At 40.3% G+C, this 22,452-nt stretch overlaps 2 protein-coding genes and 1 long non-coding RNA gene across 3 annotated transcripts; 1 reads left to right on the top strand and 2 right to left on the bottom strand.

The window, feature by feature from the left end:
• Positions 1-7: 7 nt before the first annotated feature.
• LOC135248453 (26S proteasome regulatory subunit 4-like) lies at positions 8-4,603 on the bottom strand. The gene is made up of 11 exons (XM_064323126.1): positions 4,557-4,603; positions 3,543-3,596; positions 3,346-3,442; positions 2,996-3,120; positions 2,712-2,897; positions 2,469-2,597; positions 2,108-2,204; positions 1,723-1,912; positions 1,291-1,442; positions 974-1,128; positions 8-321 (listed from the first exon to the last, which is right to left on the bottom strand). The coding sequence occupies exons 1-11, from the start codon at positions 4,557-4,559 to the stop codon at positions 187-189; spliced, it is 1,323 nt and encodes a 440-aa protein (XP_064179196.1). The 5' UTR covers positions 4,560-4,603; the 3' UTR covers positions 8-186.
• Positions 4,604-4,624: 21 nt separating this feature from the next.
• Positions 4,625-10,681, top strand: LOC135248477 (uncharacterized). The gene is made up of 3 exons (XR_010328436.1): positions 4,625-4,745; positions 6,194-6,288; positions 7,580-10,681. It is a non-coding gene; the product is annotated as an uncharacterized LOC135248477 (long non-coding RNA).
• Positions 10,682-11,268: 587 nt separating this feature from the next.
• On the bottom strand, positions 11,269-18,733 carry kcnk13a (potassium channel, subfamily K, member 13a). The gene is made up of 2 exons (XM_064323140.1): positions 16,958-18,733; positions 11,269-13,011 (listed from the first exon to the last, which is right to left on the bottom strand). Exons 1-2 carry the CDS (start codon positions 17,292-17,294, stop codon positions 12,116-12,118), a joined length of 1,233 nt encoding a protein of 410 aa, XP_064179210.1. The 5' UTR covers positions 17,295-18,733; the 3' UTR covers positions 11,269-12,115.
• Positions 18,734-22,452: the final 3,719 nt, after the last annotated feature.

Raw genomic sequence — 22,452 nt, 5'->3', positions numbered from 1 at the left:
AGTCAGGTTTCTTCTTGAAATTCATTTTTATTGCCATATCTGCTGATGTAGACAATACAATCTGAATCACTCTTATAGGTAACACGCATATCAAAAGATTTACAAGAAAACTCTGGCGATATAACCTTCAGTCTGAAGGCAAAGCAGTACTGGGTGTGGAAAGAGAAAGATGGGGGGGTTAATATGTTAGAGGTACAGTCCTTCTGGGGTTCCCTCCTGTTTCTTGTACAGAACGTTCTCTTTGGACTTCTTGAAGTCTTCATTCGTGACCTTCATCCTCCGCTCACGGAGTGCCATTAGCCCAGCTTCTGTGCAGATTGCCTGAGAGAGACACCCTCATTAGTACCAAAAAAAAGACTTCCAAAAGATGCCTCCCAACAGGGAAGCTTTTCCATTGATTTCACATAAATATTATATTTCCTTTAGTTACATTTAGTTCAGTTATTGGAAATACAATTAGGTTGAGCACAAAACAAAATGTTTTGCATATACGGATGCATCGAGGTTAACATGAAAGAACCCACAAAATATTTTCCTGCTTATTCTGCCAGTTCAAACCAAAGATCTGGGACAAATTAACCTGCAATACAGGAAGGGCTGGCTGGCTGACCTGTGCCTGGCTCTGTGAACAGAATGCTTTTGACTATAATATTCAAAGGATTCAATGATTTAAAACCAGACTTTTATATGAAAATAAAGCATGGAGGTTTCAATACCACTCTGGCACAACAGGTGGCAGCATTAATCAGTGCTGTTACTGTTACTGTTAGGTTTCCAGATTAAATGCAAGTGCATTGTATAAAAAAACCTTTTAAACTACATTTTCAAAACCCTCATTGTGTATGCTGGGACAGAGGCCACTGTTAAACATGGCTGCATCAGTCAGTTTTAAAGTAAAAATAAGCCATTTAAGATTTTCCCTACGCATCAGGACATGGCATTACTAACTGTATCTTTGGAACCATAAACACACCTTGATGTCTGCACCAGAGAGGTCATCCTTGGCCAGAATGAGATCATCCAGCGTCACATCTTGTGCCACTGTCATCCTGCTGGTGTGGATCTGAAAGATCCTTCTCTTGGTTTTCTCATCCGGAAGGGGGAACTCGATCTTACGATCAATTCTTCCTAAAACAGGAAAAAGAGCGCAAGCTTCAGATGGCTTCTCTTTTACATTACATTGCATTACTTTAGCAGATGGCCTAATGTATGCTCTTCTGATTTGGCTAGGCAGGTTACTTTGCTAAGGTTGGACTGTTACAACTGTTTAAGGACCTTGCTATAGCCCACCTGGCCGGATGAGGGCAGGGTCCAGGGTCTCTATCCTGTTGGTGGCCATGATGACTTTGACGTCCCCCCGCGAGTCAAAGCCATCCAGCTGGTTGAGAAGCTCTAGCATGGTCCTCTGAATCTCACGCTCACCTCCAGAGTTTGAGTCATACCTGCAGATCAGATGACAGGCATTCAGTGCTATTTTTATTGTATCACAGTGTCACCAAGATGCTTTCCATGAAAATGGGAAAAAACAAAATGAAACAAGTAGGAAAGCCACGATTACACACTTGCAGACTACACAGCCAAGGGGTGTTTAGTTTATTTTTAAAAGACAAATGACTGCATCATGGATTACCATGTTATTTGTTCCTCAGTTCAAAACTAGTGCAATTGCCCAATCTGCTCTGACAGACGTCCAGTGCTATTTAACAGGCTGGATGGCTTTACCTTTTTGTCCCGATGGCATCAATTTCATCAATGAACACAATAGATGGTGCGTGTTCCTCTGCCACTCTGAAGAGCTCCCGGACCAGTTTGGGACCATCCCCCAGGTACTTCTGGATGAGCTCTGACCCCACCACACGCAGAAATGTCGCAGAAGTCTGGTTTGCCACCGCCTTAGCCAGCAGAGTTTTCCCTTTGACCCGGAAACACAAAAGCAAAAATGTAATACCATGACTACTTACAACTCACAAACAAAGAGACCGGGTGCACTCATGTTTTCAACCCAGCAGATACTACATTAATTAAGTTAGAGGATGAAAATCTGTGCACACTTTGCACACGATTATACCTTGTGTAATGACAGCCTCTGAGCTTTGAGCCAACTTACCTGTTCCAGGTGCTCCATACAGAATGACTCCTTTTGGAGGCTTGATGCCCATCTCTTCATAGTACTCTGGGTGGGTGAGGGGGAGTTCCACTGATTCCTAAGAGGATATAGATCAGGGCCAGTATTCAGTACTCACAATCTCAGAATACCAATATGGGATCAGGTTTTTGCAAAACAGATTAAGGTACAAATATATTATTAAGTGCCCAGTCAGCAGCGGCACAACATAGGCCTGTACTGATGCACCTAACATCATATGCTGTTCTTGGTAGACAGAGCTGATAACACTGACACAAAGAGCACATTGAGGGGTAGGAGCAGTTAACTAAGAGGACGAACAGGAAAATAGAAAAACAAATACCTTGATCTCCTGGATTTGGCCGTCAAGGCCTCCAATGTCTGCATACGTCTCCTGTGGAGCCTTCTCCACCTTCATGACAGTGACCAGTGGGTCTGTGTCATCCATCAGCACACCAATGACTGCGTGGACCTGTGGAAACACGGCTCACTGAGCGGCCAATCACAGCATGTCTCAGGGGATCTCATACATCAATCGAGCTCAAGCTGCCACTGAAGGCAGTTTAAGTTTGATTGTGGTCTTCACCTTGTGGTTGAGTAACACAGAGCAACCGGGTTCCAGAAGATCCTTGTCCACAAAGGACAGGATGCTGACATAGTGCTCCGAGCCCACAGAGGTGGAGACGATGGCGTGGTTGTCATCTATGATCTCCTCCAGCGTCCCCACAGACATTGGAGTTCCTCTCAGGTCATCAACCTTTGACCTCTCTTCCTGTGGGCGTGAATGTCATGGGTTTAATAGGGTGAACACTGTTCTAGAATCCACTTCCATCTTAAGCGAATGAAATGCTCTGACTTATGTGCAAATACCTCTTGCTTCTCTTCCAAAGGCTTCATCTGCTCTTGGTTTCGGATGAATTCTTCTTCCATCAGAAGGTAATCTTTAATCCTCTCCTGCTTCAGCAGCTTCAGCCTACACTGAGTGTGAGGAGTCACTGAGGGGAAAGCAGAACACAGTGAGATGAAGAAAGTGGCATCACTTCTGATAAGCCAGACTAGTGAAGATGAAGGCCTTATCACAGACAGTTTTACTATTTAACCGCTTGCTGCAATACATATACATGTATATTTATCATTTATCAGTGTGAGCACACACCACTTATTAAAACTATTTTAAATAAAGCAACCAGAATTATGTCTCGAGGTTCAGCAGAGCATACCTAAAGGCAACTTGCTTGCAGCATCAGGTCCCTTGGACTTCTTCTTCCTTTTCCCTACTCTGGTTGGAATTGGCGGTTCATATTTCTTTTTCTTATCCTGTTGATTATAAACATGTCAACACCTGCCGAACATTAACTGCATTTAGCAGCGCACTGATACAATAAGAGGACAACATGTGTGGTAAGAGTAATCTTACTTTATCATCTTTCTTCCCACCTCCAGGGCCATGTCCACCACTCTGGCTTTGACCCTGTAATTACAAATGAGAAATGTGCATGTACAGTATTGCAAATAAATAAAATGTTTCTTCAAATGATCAATGCAGCCAACCTAACGTTAGCCACTCTATACACGTATATGAATCCACTGCTCTCTGTAACATCGGGCGTTATTTTTAGTTTTAGCATCAACTAGCTAAAACAAAAGATTTGTCTCGAAACCAATTCAGATTGTAAAACGCTATGCAACGGACTGCCTTTACAATTCTGACACTGACAGCTTATATGGCAAACTAGTCCGCACACTAACATGCAACTGATAAACCAGTTAGCTAGCAGTTGCTAGATTGAAATTTTAATTTAAAATGAAAATTAACTAGTCTAGTTTCATTTTTCACCAAAGAGCGGATTCATTTTTCTCATAAATACACCATACTACAACTACACAAGAAGCAACAGACAGAAGTTAACGTTAGCTATCTATCAAAAAATTATATTAGCACTAGCTAGCAAAACATATCCAGCTAAACGCTATTCACCAGCTGTGGTGGGTAAGGAGACATGAGTCATTGTTCTACTAAGACCTACTGATTAAAAAAATGGGTAAGTTACCGAACAAGTTAGCAATCACTATTTGCTTAGCGTAATTTACAGGTTACATATGCGAAACTAACGACAGACTGTGGAGCCAACAATTAGTGTTAGATCTAAACAGCTAACGTTAGATACCTTCCTGCGTTGCATATATCACTAGCTAGCATAGCATATACATGTCTGTTGGGTAGGTAGCTAGTTAGCATCAGCTAGCGGCTAGTCTCTGAGTAACTAGAATCAATAAATTATATTGGCTGGAAAAGTTGTTAAGGAAAATAATACTGGACTAAATTTTCATATCTAAAAAAAGAAAGACTTAACTAGTTATGATAAGTCATAATAATCAGCTACATTCAAAACAAGAGAAAACATTGGGATAACAGAAATTGCTTGCTCACCATTGTCGTTCACCAGATAGTCTCTCAGGAAATACGTCAGACTACGGCAAGGAAAAAAAGACAAACCTTATCATTCAAAACGCGTAAGGCCATTTACGCAGACATCATTATGAAACTTATAATCTCGGACACTGTTGATCGCCCACCATGTTGTCACAAATCTTCCTTCAACAGAAAAGAACGCATAAGGTAATTGTTAATCTTATTTTAATACCAATGCAGATGCAGCACAGTAGCAAGTTCAAGCTATTGAAAATTGAAAATAGTAGTTGGTATGGTTGTTTAATTAACAATTGTACAATTCATAATGATATTATTTTTATTATAGTAATTATTAATCTGTATTTACATTAACTATTGCTGGAAAATTTGGCATCAGCTGCTACTTTTAATATAACTAATTTAGCATGATTCCAATGGCCCTCACTTGCAGGGTCCAGACTGACAGGAGCCCTCAAAAACTGTGCTGTAATTGTGCAGGGATGGGGTGGCCTTGGGTGGTGGGGCCCAATGTGAGATCTTTTAATGGGGCCCAGAATCCCTGATGGTGTCCCTGTCACAAGGAGACGTCTTGGGACATTGGCTCAAAAATAAAAGGCTAGAGGGGTTGCAAAACAACAAAACAAACACACTAAAAGTAAAAACTATGTATAGCATATACTACAAGGAAAACGTGGAACACTTGGGAATTATGCAAAAGAGTAGTTCAAAAACAACACTGTTACCAAATGCGTTAGCTAAATTACTGTCTACTTACCCACCGCTAAAGCTGCTTTGATGTCTTTTTCCATGAAACTGAATGCCTTTCCCTTTTATTTTTGATTGCATGAGCAACAATTGCATTTTGCTGCCATCTACTGCAAAGGGGGGAAAGATGTACTTAAAGTGTGTTGATGATTTTACTGCTTTGGGAGAGTTGCTGGTTGAAACCAGAAACTCTCGTGTACACGTTATGCTTTTGAAGTATGATTGTTTGAAGACTTTGACAATTTTTGCAAGCTAAATAGCTCTGTTTCAGTGGGCTACCGAGCACAAGGGAAAAATAGCAGGTATACTAGGAATTGCGAAGCCGAAACCTTGTTATGGGTTCTCTATCTGTAACGCTATGCTGCCGCACAAGAATTCACCAGAATAAAAGTCGTACAGGAAGACATCTGTCATTTTAATGGGCTCCTACCCAATATTAATTGGGGAACTTGGATCACCGCGCGTGCGCTACAAGCAGACACCTACAGGAAGCGTTTGCATCGTAACCAAGCAGTGTCATTAAATATAACGCTCATTAATTCTGCTCAGCACTCACTCTTGTTTAGTTTTGTTCTTGAAATGTGTGAACTGTACCAATTCCTAACTTCTTAAATTTCTCTCGACATATGGCCCCTTCAGCTACAGTAAAGTGAATACAGAAAGTACATTTTAATCACTACAAGAAACAAAGTGAGATTTGTGTCAAAATCTTTTATGTAGTTTATATGTTTCTTTTAGTTTGGAGTGGTCTTGTGAACGAACAATCATAGGAGAAAATATTCAGGAGGGGTTTTCTTAAAATGTTTCTATACACAGATGTTGTGAAAAAGGTACTGTGAAACAGTTATGTCTATGTAGTGTAACAGCATGTTCCTGTTTGATTACTACAGGTTGCTTCCTGTTTGAATGTGATTATTTCTCAAATCTCCACGGAGCAGCAAGAGAAAATTGCAGACAGGAGGAATTAAATGCTCTCTGTAGTCAGGTGAGGAGAACATACGAATTGAGATGACTCAGACTAAAATATAGGCATCAAATATACTGCGTATTTGCTGAATGTCCTCTATGTACTGTTGGTTATTAAGTCACACATGCACAAATGAATACATGCACAGGTGTGAGTGGGAGTGTGACAGGATCAGATTTCCCCATGAGACATCAACCATGGAGAATTATTGAGGAAAAGATGGGGCTCAGTGTTTAAACAGAACTGACTGTGTAAGATGCACATAGTGTGCACTTTAACCGATGAGGACTGTTTGTTCCGTGATTACTCAACACATCAATATATAAATTAAGCCATGATTGTCAAATATATATGCTCAAAGTGCTTTACAATGAAGGGGAACTCACCTCACCCACCACCAATGTGTAGCACCCACCTGGGTGATGCACGGCAGCCATTTTGCGCCAGAAAGCTCACCACACATTAGCGAAAATTACATACCTCTTGCACTGCGTATAGAACATTATTATTATTGACTAAGTGTTAATAACCTATTTGAGATAGATGTGTTGTAGGCCATCTGGATTTACCTCCTTGTAGTATAAAATGACACACTAATAATGATCTACTTTGTGTCACATCAAAGTCCAAAGGGACAGCAGATTGAAATGGTAATTCTGAGAGACTCTTAAATCTATACATTTTAAAATCATGCAGAATTTACCAATATAGTACAATATCATATTACAATTTGAAATTCAGCTAGCTTGGTCTTTTGAATTTATGAAGACAAAGCACTCTTCATGGAATACTCCACATTATACTGAATAACAGTCATTAATTGTGATGCAGACCATTCAAACACAACTTGTCTTGTGCTGTATTTATTAGAGTTACTGTTCTTTTGTGGCACTGGCAATAGTATTACTGTTTAATATTGGCTGTTTTTGTGAAAAAAGGCTGATAATGGAATTGTTAGTCTACTCCATTTATCTAGTTGTCAAAGCAGAAAAAAGTTATTTCAGGCCTGACACGCATCCTCTATCAATGTGTTTTGCTAATGGATGGTTTCAAAATGAGCATAGAAGACGTTCACCTGTGGCCTTTATGGGTTACCACTAAAAGCGTATGAAAAGAGTCTCACCATATGATGGGTGCCATGTGATTCAGTGGAAGGTTAGTCTGACACCAGTGAAAGGAGGGAAACAGTCAGGCTCCAGAATGTTCTCTCACCTTCACAGTTGATTCTTTGCCAAGTATGCTTGCTCTGATTTACAGTGAAAATTATTTCTGAAACAAACCAATATATGTTTTTTTTTTTTTTTTGCAGATAGAATCTCAAAGCCTGACATACACCCAAATTTCGGACATCATTTTGGAAGTTTAGGTCCTCTATTCTGTATTCGGTAGTGTTCACATGAATAACTCTCATAATCTGTTCAATTGACATGAACCTTTTCTCTATGGTTGCCAAATCTTACTAATCTTACTAAACAACCCTGTGTTCTTGAAAACAAAAAAGTACACTCATGGAGGGAACATCTTGCTTACTGTAGGTAATCATCTGTATAACTGCAGTTAGAGAGTGCAAATTCTCTGCAGGCAAATTGATTTTTCGAGAACAGACAAAGTCAGGAGTAAGATGCATAGAGGAAGAGAATAGATCAAGAAATCTCACTTCTATCATTTTTGAACTGTCTTGCACTGTGTTTCTGATTAATGGTTAAGGAACTAAACTTAGAGGTTCAAATTTACAGGTTCATTTCTCAGGCCAGACACTGCTGTTGCACCCTTGAGTGAGAAAATTAAGCTTAACTTCTTCAGTAAATATCCAGTGGTATAAATGGATTGCAAATAACACAAGCCCTTTAAGCTGCTGTAGGTAAGAGCATCTACTAAAATTTCCACAAAGGATAGTCCTCATTCTCTGGAACCAGGATGGGAGGATGGGTTTTATAGGACTATTTTACGGCTAATTCTTTCGAAACCTCAGTGAAACCTCTAGCATGAGTCTTATGAGATAATATTATATTTATTTATATTAGTTCGATATTGAGGATTACATGGTATTGCTTATTTATTTCATGGACACATTTGACTGAATGACGTGCATAGTTTAAACATGTAAATTCAAAAGCAGTCCTCTTCCCAGTAATATCTATAGCCCCATGCCTTCTTTATGAGCACAAACAAAAATAAATGCAACTTGACTCCAATACTTACAAGAATAAAAGTGATGTGGGCTTGCCGGAATTACAATGGAATGAGTATCATGTCTTGTTATCAATCTTGCTTACAGGAAAAATCTAGCTTTATTATAAAACCAGAGATGCTGTTGTTTGAGGCTAGGCCAAATTGAATCATTTTTGTGGATAAAGAGCCAATCTGTTCCTCTTTGCTCTGCCCATTATCAGTGTAACTGAAAAAGCCTGGAGTGCTGTCTGAAGTGCCTCTGTACAGTACATGAAAAACTAAAAATGGCTCCCTAGCCAATATGTCAGCAGCTGAAGTTTCATGGAGTCCTGAATTCCATGTTAATACAACAATTCACAAACCATGGCACAACTAACATTGCCAACAAAAATTGAGTGTAAACGCATAATTGCACATTTGGCTGTGAATTCATTCTCCTTTTGAGAATCTTTGATTTTCTTTAAGCATTCCTGAAACAGTAGATGAAACTTCTGTGCATGTAATTTAAAACTACCCTAAAATCTCATTATAATGTGCAATTTGGAAACTCATGCCAACAATCCATAAACACCTTCACACTAGAAAATGAATCTCTTTCCCTGTGCTTATATATAGCTACACTGTTAAAAAAAGCCTTCTTCAACTACAAAATTGTAAGTTATTGATTACAATGCACTTTTTAAATTGGCTCAGTTTAGGTTCTTTGGATGATTAAAAATTCTATGCTCTGGTGACAAGCTTTTTATGTTGGCGCATCAGCCAAAAATAAGTTTTGTAGGTCCAGTAAAATATTTGTGAACTACATTTTATTACTCCATTCAAATACAAAACCAAAATGTCCAAGTTCATCAGAATTTTACACTGGGCCAACATAAAATACAGTAGAAAGGTGTTGGTGGACTAAAACTAAATGAGGTGTGGAAAAATTCCATCCTTCTATCAATCAATTTCTATGTTGCTCTCTTCTGGTCAGGGGTTGTCAGGCAGCTGGGGCCTTTGGTGGGGCTAGGATTTGTTATCTAAAGCAGTGGTTCTCAAACTCGGTCCTGGGGGACCCCTGTGTATGCTGGTTTTCATTCCAACCTCAACAGCAATCCCAGAATTTTAACAAGCTGGGGTTCCAGAAAGGGCCAGTGTGGGTGCACATACCTGATTCTACTAATCAATCACTAGAGTCATTGCTAAGCACCTTGATTAGTAGAATCAGGATCAGGTGTGTGCACTCACACTGGCCCTTTCTGGATAAGACTGATCTAAAGAATCAACTTTAAAAAAGTACATTGCAATCCGTTACAATTTCGTAGTTGGAGGAGCCTTACATTTTTTTGGATAAGAGAATGGAATGGGTTCTGGAAATGTGGAACTGATTTATGTACACAGACAAAAGGGAGTTGTGATGTAGCTGGCCACAAAGAACCACTTACCTGTATTCTGTTCTGGACCTGAAAATAACCAACCGAGTTTTGTGCTCCATACTTCTGGTATGCAGAACTATCTGTCAATAAACAAGTCCTACAGTTCCTGCCATAGGGAGGTTATGTTTTCATGAATGTATTTCTTCATTAGATTATATACGCAATATTCATTCAGTTTGGGGACAGCAAAGAGGACCATGGGATCAGCTCAGAAGATCCCACAGCAGGGGAATCAAACCCCCAGGCACACAGGGATATTCATCACTGGCTTAATAGTCACCCACCTTATGAACTGCATCACACATCTAATTATGGTTCTGGTTTTAATTAGCACTGTTTCTAAATACCTAACACTATTAATGAGTCTATAAGAGTGCCCAGACGTAGGGATATGACATCCACACTTACAGGAATCGAATACACAAAAAAATGCTTGTCTGTTCTCTTCTGTATCTGACAAACAGCCATAGGTCGTCGGTCAGATCATCAGATGCAATACACAAAAGAGTATACTGCATCTGTTTGGAAAACCCCAGTCATTTCAATGCTGTGCTTAAAATATTTTTCCAATTTTTGAGAAACAAAATCAACGAAATACCTCTGCTATATTATTCATGTGCAATCTTTAATATTCTGCGACTTGTTAAGCCAGATATTGCTGGATATGTTTGAGAGAAAGGGGAAGACAGGATTTAATGCTTCTGAATTGTCCCTTTTGTTAAATAGGGTACAATTCAAAATAGTTTATGACATAATAACTGCTGACTGTGCTGTCTCTTCATATAATGGGTGCATCTTTGCAATACACTTTCAAAGAGCCAGAACACGCTGTTGTATCTTTCTTTTGATGTCTCACATCATGCATTATTCAGCATCTGAGTCCTACTGTAGTTCTGGATTGAATCTCTTGAACTTTCCCCACCCACTGTGTAAATAGCTTTCTCCTCTTTTAAAATACAGAAAAAAGCACTGCAGTACAGCCCTACAGAGTATGTATGCGGTTCACAGAATACCTGATTACCAATTCAGAACATCCAGCTGAACCGTCTTCAAAATGTATTACCGTCAAACATGGGAATGGTAACTAAATAATAAATCACTTTGCTAGCTACAAGAACAGGGGTCTGATAATCAAAAAAGTGTTTCACTTTTTGTAACTATAGTGGGAACATATTCCAATTAAAACTGAATCATGTATTCCAGGGTAATATGGCATTTATGTTGTCGGTAAACTGCTCAGGTATTCCAAGTGGGTAATAGAGATGTCGGTAAAGTTGAGCTTTGCTTTAAAAGACCTTCAACTTTTCTTAATGCTGACACATGATACATATTTAAACAAGACACCCTCAGTTTTTGTTTTTTTCCATAAAAATGAGAGAAGAACAGAAGCAGAGTATCACAAATGGTCAGGTTTATTTTTTTCCACTGCATTTGATCACTTAATAAATGAAGCCTTAGTTCAAGTCAAATTTATTTTGCTTTTGACAGGTATTGTAGAGTGGCAAAGAACTGAATATCAGCTCCATGCTTTATCTAATAGATTTTTTACTTTCACACGTGAGGCAAGATGAGCTGCATAGTATAATGAATGCTGGGACACATACTACAGTTGTCTATCCATTGTAAGTACACAACAGATGTTGAATTCAGAGACTGAATTTGGTTTTAAGACTTTCACTGCGAAATGTTTTTTATTGCCATAAGATGCACTAATGTCATCTAATGTAAGCTTGTAAACATGGGATTTGAAAGTTTTTAGGTGGAGGAAATTCAGAGCTAAATTCTGATAAAGTATGCGCCTCATAAAATCACAGTTGTGTTTCATCATGTTTCTGTCTCCTTTTTAGCACTTAAATCAACACATTTTCCTTTAAGAACAGCTCTGTCTTGAGCTCCAGGTTTGACAGATTTCTTCATTAAAGGTGCTAATTTTTCCACCTCAGCTACTCTAAATTAGCAGGATGTGCTATTGGAAGGTGCGGGCGGAAGATGGAGGGACGGAGAACTGTTCGTGCCAGTGGCAGCTTAACTACTGTCAACAGACCTGATCTGCAATCCTCCCCCATTTTCAATGTATAAAACTAGAAATCTATGTCACAGAATTAAATGCTATACACGAAGAATAATGAAAGGCAATATTCTCTACCATGTGAATTTTCATTGTCCATGGTACAGTCCTATCAGTCAAGTGGACTAAGCAATTAGATATGTCCGTTTTGGCCGTTTCTGCAGGGCAGTGTCTAGACCCAAGCATGGACTCATCTATCCACGCTGGTCTCTACCAGTCTGTTATTCATGATGGCCAGAGCCCCCACCCCCCCAGAGAAGCCATTTTGCCTGGAGCAGGATCCCGACTGCCTGGGGTGACCATTCGCGGTCTCGGACAGCTGCTTTTGCATGATTGCCAAGGAGACCTTGTTGGCGGCCAGGAAGTCCTTCATGGATATCATCTCGCCGGACATCCTGCGGCCGTCCGTGTCGCTCTCGTTGGCGATGTCCGTCTCGATGGAGATGTTGCGGCGGACGCGCAGGTGCCCCGGCATCACCGTGTTCCTGCGGGGACGGAGGCCCTTGCCGGGGCAGCACGGGCAGCGGAGCAGGAGCTCCAGCTTCTTCAGGGTCCAGTTGAGGAACTGCTTGATGACGATGGAGATGACGTTGAAGAGGGAGTAGATGCAGCACACGCCCATGAGGATGAAGAGGAAGTTGCCCAGCCGGTAGGCGGCCTGGTTCTCGTAGCGCAGGTGCTGGCTGCTCACCAGGTCCCCGAACCCGATGGTGCTGAAGGCCACGAAGCAGAAGTAGAGCGAGTCGAAGTAGCTCCAGCCCTCCACGGCCGAGTACATGGCCGAGGCGCAGCAGGAAACCACGATGGCCGCCGCGCACAGGATCACCATCACGTAGTAGACCGAGGGCTTCCAGCCCGCCAGGCTCTCCCCGCCCCCTGGGTTCGAGTCCCTCCTGCTGTCGTGGGGCAGCACCCCCTTGCGCCGGCGCTGCAGCTCGTAGCAGGACTTGAGCACGACGGCCAGCACGGTGATCAGGCGCTCCAGGAACAGGTTGAAGAACAGGATGGTGGCGGCGCAGCCGATGAGCCCGTAGAAGATCAGGAAGATCTTCCCCCCAATGGTAGCGGGCGTGGTCATGCCAAACCCTGCGCAGAGACAGAGTGACAACGTGTCAGACAGGACACCCAGAAACCTCATAAATGTGATATTTAACACCACAAACAAATCCTGTCATTTTCCATTTCCCCACAGCAAAGTGATAAAATGTATTTCATTTGAATACTTGCACAGTATGCACATGCAGACAGATTCAGAGACATGTAAAGCACACAGACAGACAGACAGACAGACACTCACACACGAACACTTGTTCCTTAGAATCTATAAATAGATTAATAACAAACCTCTGTTTACACGATGCTGTATTTCTACAATTATCTCCCACAGAAGACAAATTGGCTCAGTTATGAGAAGTAATTGGATTCTCAGTGGTAACTAATCAGGGTTATTTCATTCCTTAACCTATCAAATGTGTCTTTTCAAACTCTTGTGCCTTGATGGATCCCTCCTGCCCTGTAAAAAAAAGGCTTGAGTGCACATGCGTTAAAGTCCCTGCAGCTAACGCATGGCACGAACATGCAAGCAAACACCTTCGTTCGGTCGGTGAATGGCTGCGGCATCCCATCCTCATCACGCTCCTGCAGAAAGTGGGCCGGCAGCTCGTTAAAACCTTGGAATTCATTTGCTCTAATGAGAACAGTCATCACTTGTGCAGCTCCCCGATGTGAGCATGCTGCCACCCCCTCCACACTCACTATTCACAAAGTCCCTGTCTTCATGAACAAACCAATAATCAGGTTGCCATTGGTGACGGTGGTTAATATGTATCATTCCTTACTCTTGCTTATTGACAGAAATGCAAATTACTAAAGAAGCTTCATTATTATTTTTTTCCCTCACAGCTGTGGACCTTCAAGATGAAAGCCCCATCTAAATCTTAAGGGGAAAGAGCTTTCTCAGAACTGAAGGTTTTAATAGCCCTTAGATTACATTTTTCCCCAAGACAGCCTGTATTTGTGCTCTTACATTAATTTTACTTAATCACCACAGTGAAGCCAAAATGGTAAATCCTCTGTGAATATCTTGACTTAAGGAACATGCCTGTGCTTGCAAGTTCTTCTGAGCTTGTTAAGCATTGCTTACATGCAGGCCCATTTCCAAGGGCCTTTGACTTCTCTATATGCTTGATAAAAGGGTATTCCTAGCTGGATGAATGTTCACACTTTGGATAATATAATGTAAATTCCTTAAACATCACCTAATGGGCAGTTTTTTTGCTCTGGTACTCTGTGGTACAGTAGTAAAGTCCATCTATCCATTATCTATACCCGCTTATTCCTGGGCCTGGTCATGGGGGCTGCTGGAGCCTATCCCAGATTGCATTAGCCAAGAGGCAGGAATACACCCTGGACAGTTTGCCAGTCCATTGCAGGGCACACACACACCATTCCCTCACACACTCATACCTAGGGTAAATTTAGACTCTCCAATTAACCTAACCTGCATGTCTTTGGATTGTTTTATTAAAACACTATTTAAAATATTGGATTAATGGTTAAAAAAAATACAGTAAAATGACTGACTAAGTTATATATTTTTTAAATGTGTGGAATTGTGTTTACTTCATTTTCACTGAATATACTTAAGACCTGCTTCGAGGTTAAGACAAAGTTTTGTATTCATGTCTTACAATGTCCAAAGGAGCAATGTGTTTGCTTGAAGGTAATTTCTAGAAATCCATAGATGCAGTGAGCTCTATAATGTTTGGGACAAAGACATATTTTTGTATGATTTGGCTCTGAATTTTAGATTTTAGATTCATTTGTATCAGAGTGATGGCAACAGCAGGCCAAAAGGAACTGCCCATGATCCCCCTCATCTGTGAAACATGGTGGTGGGTGTGTCATGGTTTTGGCATGTATGGCTGCCACAGGTACTGGTTCACTTGTCTTTACTGATGATGTAGCCTAACTGCTGCAGCAGCAGCAGAATGAATTCTGAGAAGCATCTTATCTGCTCAAGTTCAACCAAATGCCTCCAAACTCATTGCACGGCACTTAATCCTACAGCAGGACAATGATCCCAAACATACTGTTAAAGTAATAAAATAGTTTTTCAAAACCAAAAACTGAAAAATTCTTGACTGGTCAAGTCATTCACATGATCTGAATCCAATTGAACATGTGTTTTATATGCTGAAGAGAAAACTTAAGGCAACTAGCCCCCGGAACAAGCAGTAACTGAACATGGCTGCAGTACAGGCCGAGCATTTCATTACCAGAGAAGATACTCAGCACCTGGTGATGTCTTTGGGTCACACACACAAACAGTCATATCTCGCAAATGATATGCGACAAAGTACTAAACATGACTACTTTCATTTACACAACAATAATATGTACCAAACATTATGGTGCCCTGAAATGTGATGGGCTATGTATAAAAAGTGCTGTAATTTCTACATGATGAAACCAAAGTGTGTTAAAATACTATTAAATAACCACATGTGAATTGTTTGATTACAAATCTAAAATTGTGGAATACAGATCCAAATCGAGAAAAAATATGTCTTTGTCCCAAACATTACAATATACGCCCACTGTATATTGTAGCGTATAAGAGCGTGTTGAACTGCAAGGGCGCATGGCATGGGAGACTGAGGGGGGGGGGGGGTTAAGGGAGCCGGCGAACATGAAAGCAATGGCACCGCGAGGTCATGTTTGCTCATGTTGTTTTGTCAGCCGCAGGAATGAAATCTCTGCCACTGTCCAGCCAGCTACTGCCTGTGAAGGAACAGGCATCGTGTAATCCCAGTTTTCCATAGGGGAGATGTTGTGATATGACTGGATTAAATCGGCACCAAACTCAGCCTCCTGTGAGGCTGTGAGGTATCATTTCATGGAGCCTGGAGACTCCCAACCCCTGCAGAGAGGGATAGCTACAAATGGGTAGCAGTGTTCACCAACCCCCCCAATGAGTACAATCTCTCTGAAGAGCTGCCTTTTCAAACAGGAAACCACAAAGACTGAGAATCCAGGATGCCAGTCAGCTTAACTTAAATTTTTAATTATTCAAATTGGCATCTAAAAATAACTGGGATTAGTGTTTGTTCTGTCACACTGAATGGGTGTATTATCCTGTTATAGCCTTTTTGCTACTGCTCGGACCCAGTAGAGTGATCACAGAGCTAGAAAGTCAGAGATCATGACTATATTTAGGAGCATGAAATCAGTTTCAGTGCCATCTGATTTGTCATTCAATGAAATCCTTAATTACTTGATTGGGTCAATCTTCATGTGTAATAGGTTCAAATTACCTTATACACAAGGTTTTGTTTACTCTTTCTTTCTTCACACATGACAGTCTAATACAAGCTTTCAGTCCTGTATAATTACAGTTGTGTCCCCATTACACTGTTATTGGCTGAAAGGATAAAAGGCTATTCGATCATTTGGTACAATTATCTGATCCAAATTACTGAATGGTGACTACAGACCTTTAACGGGTACATATTGTTTTAAAATGTGGGAGCATAAAAAAATGAAGATTAATTCCTTAAAGACACAGACTTTGTTTCCATGCTCTACAGGAAAGACTAATACAACTAATAATAATCATAATAACGAACAACATTTATACAGTGTCTTTTAACTAATGATATCAGAAAATTAGCATTGAAAGCAATGACGATTCAATTAATTAATATTTTAAGTAGGCTAGGTGTTCAGACGTGTCATTAAAACACATTGGAAATATGTTAATGAGAAGTGTATTAACCCGTTAGACAATAACTTATTATTCTTAAACAAGCCTCAACAATCAGTACACGATTAAAAATAAAATATAACAACATTGATATAATAATCTAAAACACGAATCTAACGTGAAGCACAACGGAAATGTTTCATCTGCATGATTTTTTTCTGTTGCGACAATACAAAAAAGGACTATTCGCTCCAGAAGTTCACAAAGAATAAGCTTTCTAAAATTAAATGATAAAAAAGTCAAAGAGGAATATAAGAACAAACTTACCAATAGTTGAAACCACCGTGCCCACAAAGTAGAATGCACCGGTAAAATCCCAGCGAGGTCTGGTGGTATCAACGCGAATACCGGCGACGTTCGCTTCCTCGTAGAACCTGAGGAACTTCTCTAAATCATCTCGGCTAAGATTGTACTTGTTACTGAAATGTTCAAACCTTTGCGTCCACTTCTCCTTCGCCTGTTTCTCTTTGGGGTGCTCAAGTGCTGAAAAGACAGCGGCACCGCACAAGAGGTAGAGGATTATCAGCAGAGCCAGCATCAGGAACCTCGCGTTATCTTCATTCACCGGACCAAAACCGCAGCAACAGGCGCTTCGACAAGCCATTATGTTGTCACCGTTGAACAGGGCTGAAAGTAGCTCCGCATCATTTCAAAATCTAGACGAAACCTTTATCGATACCTTCCGCAGCTAGATTCGGAGTTAGAAAGAATGAACATCTGAAATTTAGTTTTCATTTTAACCTCCACAAAATGCCGACCGTGCTCAAGACTTCCTTCGCTTCATGTCAGAAATGAAGCATGTGAAAATGTGAAGCGACAAAACAAAAGACTATGTGACAGGAATACATACAACTTCATTTAGTTGCAATTAGGTGGACTAGTCTAGATGTAAACCTGCCTATTATCTGTTGTTCTCCAACGAAAGAGTAAAAAAGGCAGAACTTTGTTTAGACTGCCTAACATTTTTGGTAACGTTACCAAATGTTTTGGGTGGCTAAGTAGACCTAGCTGACTATAATATTAATGTCATCCCCACTTGTCCTGTATCCTAGGGTAATTAACGTTAGTCTAGCTAACTCATATCAACATGCATTGAATAACTGCAAGTGAACTAAAATGGCATGGCTGAAAGTATTGGTGTCTCCATCCCTGTATTATAAATATTTTGTCAATATCTGTGTCAAGATTTAAGTTATAACAATCTACAGGAAAACACATTGCTTAATAAAAATCAAATATTATCTAGATTTCGTTTTTTTTTTTAAATCACACCTGGAAGCTAACGCTGTAGCAAGCTACCGTTGATTTGAGGCATCACTTAGCTATCGGTCTAACGTCAGAATACTGCTGACAAGCAGCGAACAAGTTTTTGAACACCTTAAATTATTAGCTAGCCAAATTAGCATAATCGGTCCCAAAAGCCTATTTTAAAGTTAACTAAAACTACTAGTAAACGATAGTGAATACTGCACTACCTGTGGATATTAAGAAAAACTGAATGTAAAGTTAGCTAGCAAGCTAAACGTTAGCCTCTCTGTTTTACATCGTCTCTAACCTACTGACACGACGGTCGCCTCTCAGAAACGTAATTGCATTTTGTTCGCCGTACAATATACAAATTAAATATAAACAAATCAACAGCTGATAGAATTCTTTGCATTGTCCGCACTTCCATAGTCCAGGCGATCATCCAACTCTTCAACCTGCCACTACTTCTTTAAACACCTAATGTCTGATATGAATTTATCACAGGTTACTCAACTCATTTGCCAGAAAATATCCTTCGTTTCGGTTCGTTAAAATGTAGACCTACTTTACTCTAGTAATTGTGACACGCTGATATTTTAACACGCGATATATGCGTCTTATCTCTTTGGCTCACGGAGGATTTTGGGAAGCAACTGTGAACAAAGCCGCACCGTTATTTCAGTTTGACTGATTAGGCTACCGAATGGGTAGATCCAAAGGTGCGATGGGTGGTCAACAATTTAAAGACAAACTGCAACATTGTCGTCGGTCAGGTAGGCTATACAGCCACAATATAAATTAAAGCCGCAAGCGGCGTTGGAAGGGGTCCAAGCATTGGCAGCATCGCGCCCCCTATGGAGCGACTTTAAAATGGCTTTGTCCTCATGATCACATGCCTTCACCCAACATATCTACTGAATATCATGATGATCGTATGAAATATTGATGACTTATGGCCAATTTTGAGCTAAGAGACGCTGTCGGATGACTTAGTTACGTCGCCATGGATGTGTCCTGGCCGGTTCCTGTCAAGGCCTTTACTATGTCTTAACACTTAGATGGCATGTCATAACACTTAGATGGTCCGGTGTGCATGCACAGCTGCAGTGTTTCTGCGCCGCAACTAAAAAAGGCGTCACACTAGTGTTGTCACGATACCAAAATTTTGACTTTGATACTGATACCAGGTTTAGTATTACGATACTCAATACTGAAATGATACTTGAAACTTAAACGGTGCTAATTCGATACTCGGTACCTAACGATACTGAAATTACCTTAATAGATCAGAAACCTAATGTCCACAAGGGTTGACCTCATTTTCGAATTCACGGTTTATGAACAACCTGGTTCATTAACAACCTTTAAGTTGAAGCCTCTTCAACATATTAATATGCATAGGCCTATAGTGTTACAACACTGAACAATAGAAAAATGTTAAAAATATTTCAAAAATTAAACAGTTGTAAAGTAAATAATTTTTAAAACAGGTCTTTCACCTTTAAATAGATTGAAAAACAGCATATTTTAATAACAATACAGCATCTATCTATAATAAAATATTTCCAAATTGGAACACCTATTGCTACTGAAGTGAACTGAGTCAAAGCTTGCGCTGTATCAGGGAAGTGAATGCACAAGCGCAGGTCACCTCACTTGGCAACCTTAGTTGCTACTGCCATCTAGCGAAGATTCTGACAAACTACACTTTTCATCCTCTAAATCAGTAATGCGGGAGACACATTTCCCTGGCTTTTACATTTGACACAGAACTACCGAACATCGGGAAATTCAAATACGAAACCGTTTTTTTTTCTGTTTTTTTTTTTTTTAAGTACCCAGAAAGTGCTGAAGTTTTGGCATACCGTGCAACACTACGTCAGACACATATTCCAATCCATTGCTCAGTTTAGCAGAGAATGCACATTTCAGAGCGCCACAGAGACAGATAGAATAATGACACTAAATGCACATTTCAAATAATAAAGACGACATTGAGAAACAACTAAAAAAACGGACTTAATATCAACTCGCGACCCGCGTGCTGACCGCAGAGCAGCCTACCGGTTTATTTATGTAGACATTGGCAGATCAGAAAATTTTCGGTTAAGCTGACCTATAAAACGCTATTCCAAAAGCCAAATCAGACATGTTATACATCGTTAGAAAGCTTATACTCTCACCTACTGAATAAATGAATTGTCAATCAAGCCAAATTGAACTAAGAAGAACGACAACGCCGTAAGCAACAGGTGTGGTATTATGCACAGCTATTTTTGAAAATATCCGACATTTCACAAACGGATTATCCAAGACAATATATAACCACTCATTCGCAAAAGGGACATCTCTACGCGTAAAACCGATGGTAAGATTGTATATTTATTAAATGTTTAGTCCCAGATATTGACTGTAGAATGACATGGTATAATTTTTTTTAAAATGTCTCGTTTATTTCGTTATTCAGTGAGCAGCCTTTTCACTGCTGTATTGGCATATTTTAGGGCTAATGTCGGGTTTATCTTGTTGCTACGGAATATTGCATTACATTACATTACATTACATTACATTACATTACATTACAGGCATTTGGCAGACGCTCTTATCCAGAGCGACGTACAACAAAATGTATAACCATAACCAGGAATTAGTGTGCCGAAAACCCTAGAGAGAAATACCGTTCCAAGTGCAGGAAACATCCGCATAGTTCAACTTGGACCCAGTAGGTTAAACTGATTAACGCTAACACAAACAAGAACAGCAACAACGCAGTCTATGAGAACATTCAAGCAATAGTTAAGACGAGTTAAGACTAAGTCACCTACGGAACAACTACCTAGTTACAACCCTAAGCTTACAGTCAATTTAGAAATTAAATTGAGAATACGATTTCTCAGCACAATGACGGATTTAAAGACTAAACGAACTCACCCGATGTTGTCTTCAAATGGACCGTATTATTTTAGACATTGGCAGACTACAGCGTAAAATGCGTCTTTTGTTTATATTCAATATTAGTAATTGCAGCGAGAAACTGCAGCTGTAGGTCGTTATGTTATGGTAGCAACGGAACGAAGCGGACCATATATGTATTAGGCTACCGTCATTGTTTCATTATACCAGCGTGTTTTCGCGCGTTTGCACAGAAACTCGGAACCTATCAATGAAATGGTTTAGCTATTTCTCAGCATAATGACAGATTTAAAGACTTAACGAACTCACCCGATACTGTCTTCAAATGGATCCATGCCAAAGAAAAGTAATTATTCATCCTCTCAGAAAGCTTTTACTGAAAAACTTTTGGTCGCCTATCCTAGCATGCACGCTAGGTGGCAGTGTCAGACCGTGCTTTCACTGATAAAAACTAGCGTCGCCATGGTTGTCGCTTGCCGTAAAGAAGTTTACTCGATGTCGTAATCGTTTGGATTTGGAGCTCCAGCTTTTCCGCACCCCACCTAATGGAAAAGTCCAAATGGTGTGCAAACCATATGGCGGACATAGGTGCTCCCAATAGGAAAGTTGTAGAGCACATTCAGATGCATCAGTCGATGAAGTTTTGTGTTGATCTGACTTACGGTGTGGGAGTTATGACCTTTTAAACTATGATCCTTTGTTATAGCGCCACCATCTGGCCGACATAGGTGATTTTTAGTGCCTGGGTAGTGGGGTGCCATAGGAACCCACCTACCAAATTTGGTTGGTCTACAACTTATGGTTGCTGAGCCTCAGACATTTTTGCGGAGAAAAGTGCCACGCCCCAACTAAAAAGTCTAAATGGCAGGCAAACAATATGGCGGACATAGGTGGGGCCAATGGCAAAGTTGTAGAGCACGTTCAGATGCATAGGTCGATGAAGTTTTGTGTTCATCTAACTTATGGTGTGGGCGTTATGGGCTTTTACGCGTTACCCTTTGTTATAGCGCCACCATCTGGCTGACTTACGTGCTTTTTAGTGCCTGAGTAGTGGGGGCCCATAGGAACCCACCTGCCAAATTTGGTTGCTCCAGGACTTATGGGTGCTGAGCCTCAGACACTTTTAGCGGAGAAAAATAATAATAATAATAATAAGAATAATCCTAACAGATACAATAGGGTTCCACCAGCTTCGCTGCTTGGACCCCTAACTAGCCCAGTTATATCATCCACTTTATTTTAGTTGCGCATGCAGGCTACACAGTATGACAAGGAAAATACTCTTCAAATACTTTATCGTACTCATTATCATGCTATTAAGCATTTAAGGCTACTTTACGTGGACTTAATTCTACCAGAACAATGAAGGATATTTTAATTGTAATCATTCATACATATAGACTTTGTCATAGTGTATACTGATATTCAATCCAACAAAATGAGCATTATAGCACGAAATCAAGCTAAATTCATACAAACACATCGTGAATGCTGAATTATCTGTCCTTCGCTGTTTCTAAACACAAGCGAGCTGCGTTTCTGCTTTGACGCATCAGTCACGAGAATATAGCAAGAAATGCGTATTTTCGTGGCCTGGATTT

Source organism: Anguilla rostrata, chromosome 1 (genome assembly GCF_018555375.3).
Source record: "Anguilla rostrata isolate EN2019 chromosome 1, ASM1855537v3, whole genome shotgun sequence".
Taxonomy (NCBI): domain Eukaryota; kingdom Metazoa; phylum Chordata; class Actinopteri; order Anguilliformes; family Anguillidae; genus Anguilla; species Anguilla rostrata.
The sequence above is the reverse complement of the archived record's forward strand: the minus strand, read 5'-3'. Positions and strand labels throughout refer to the sequence as shown.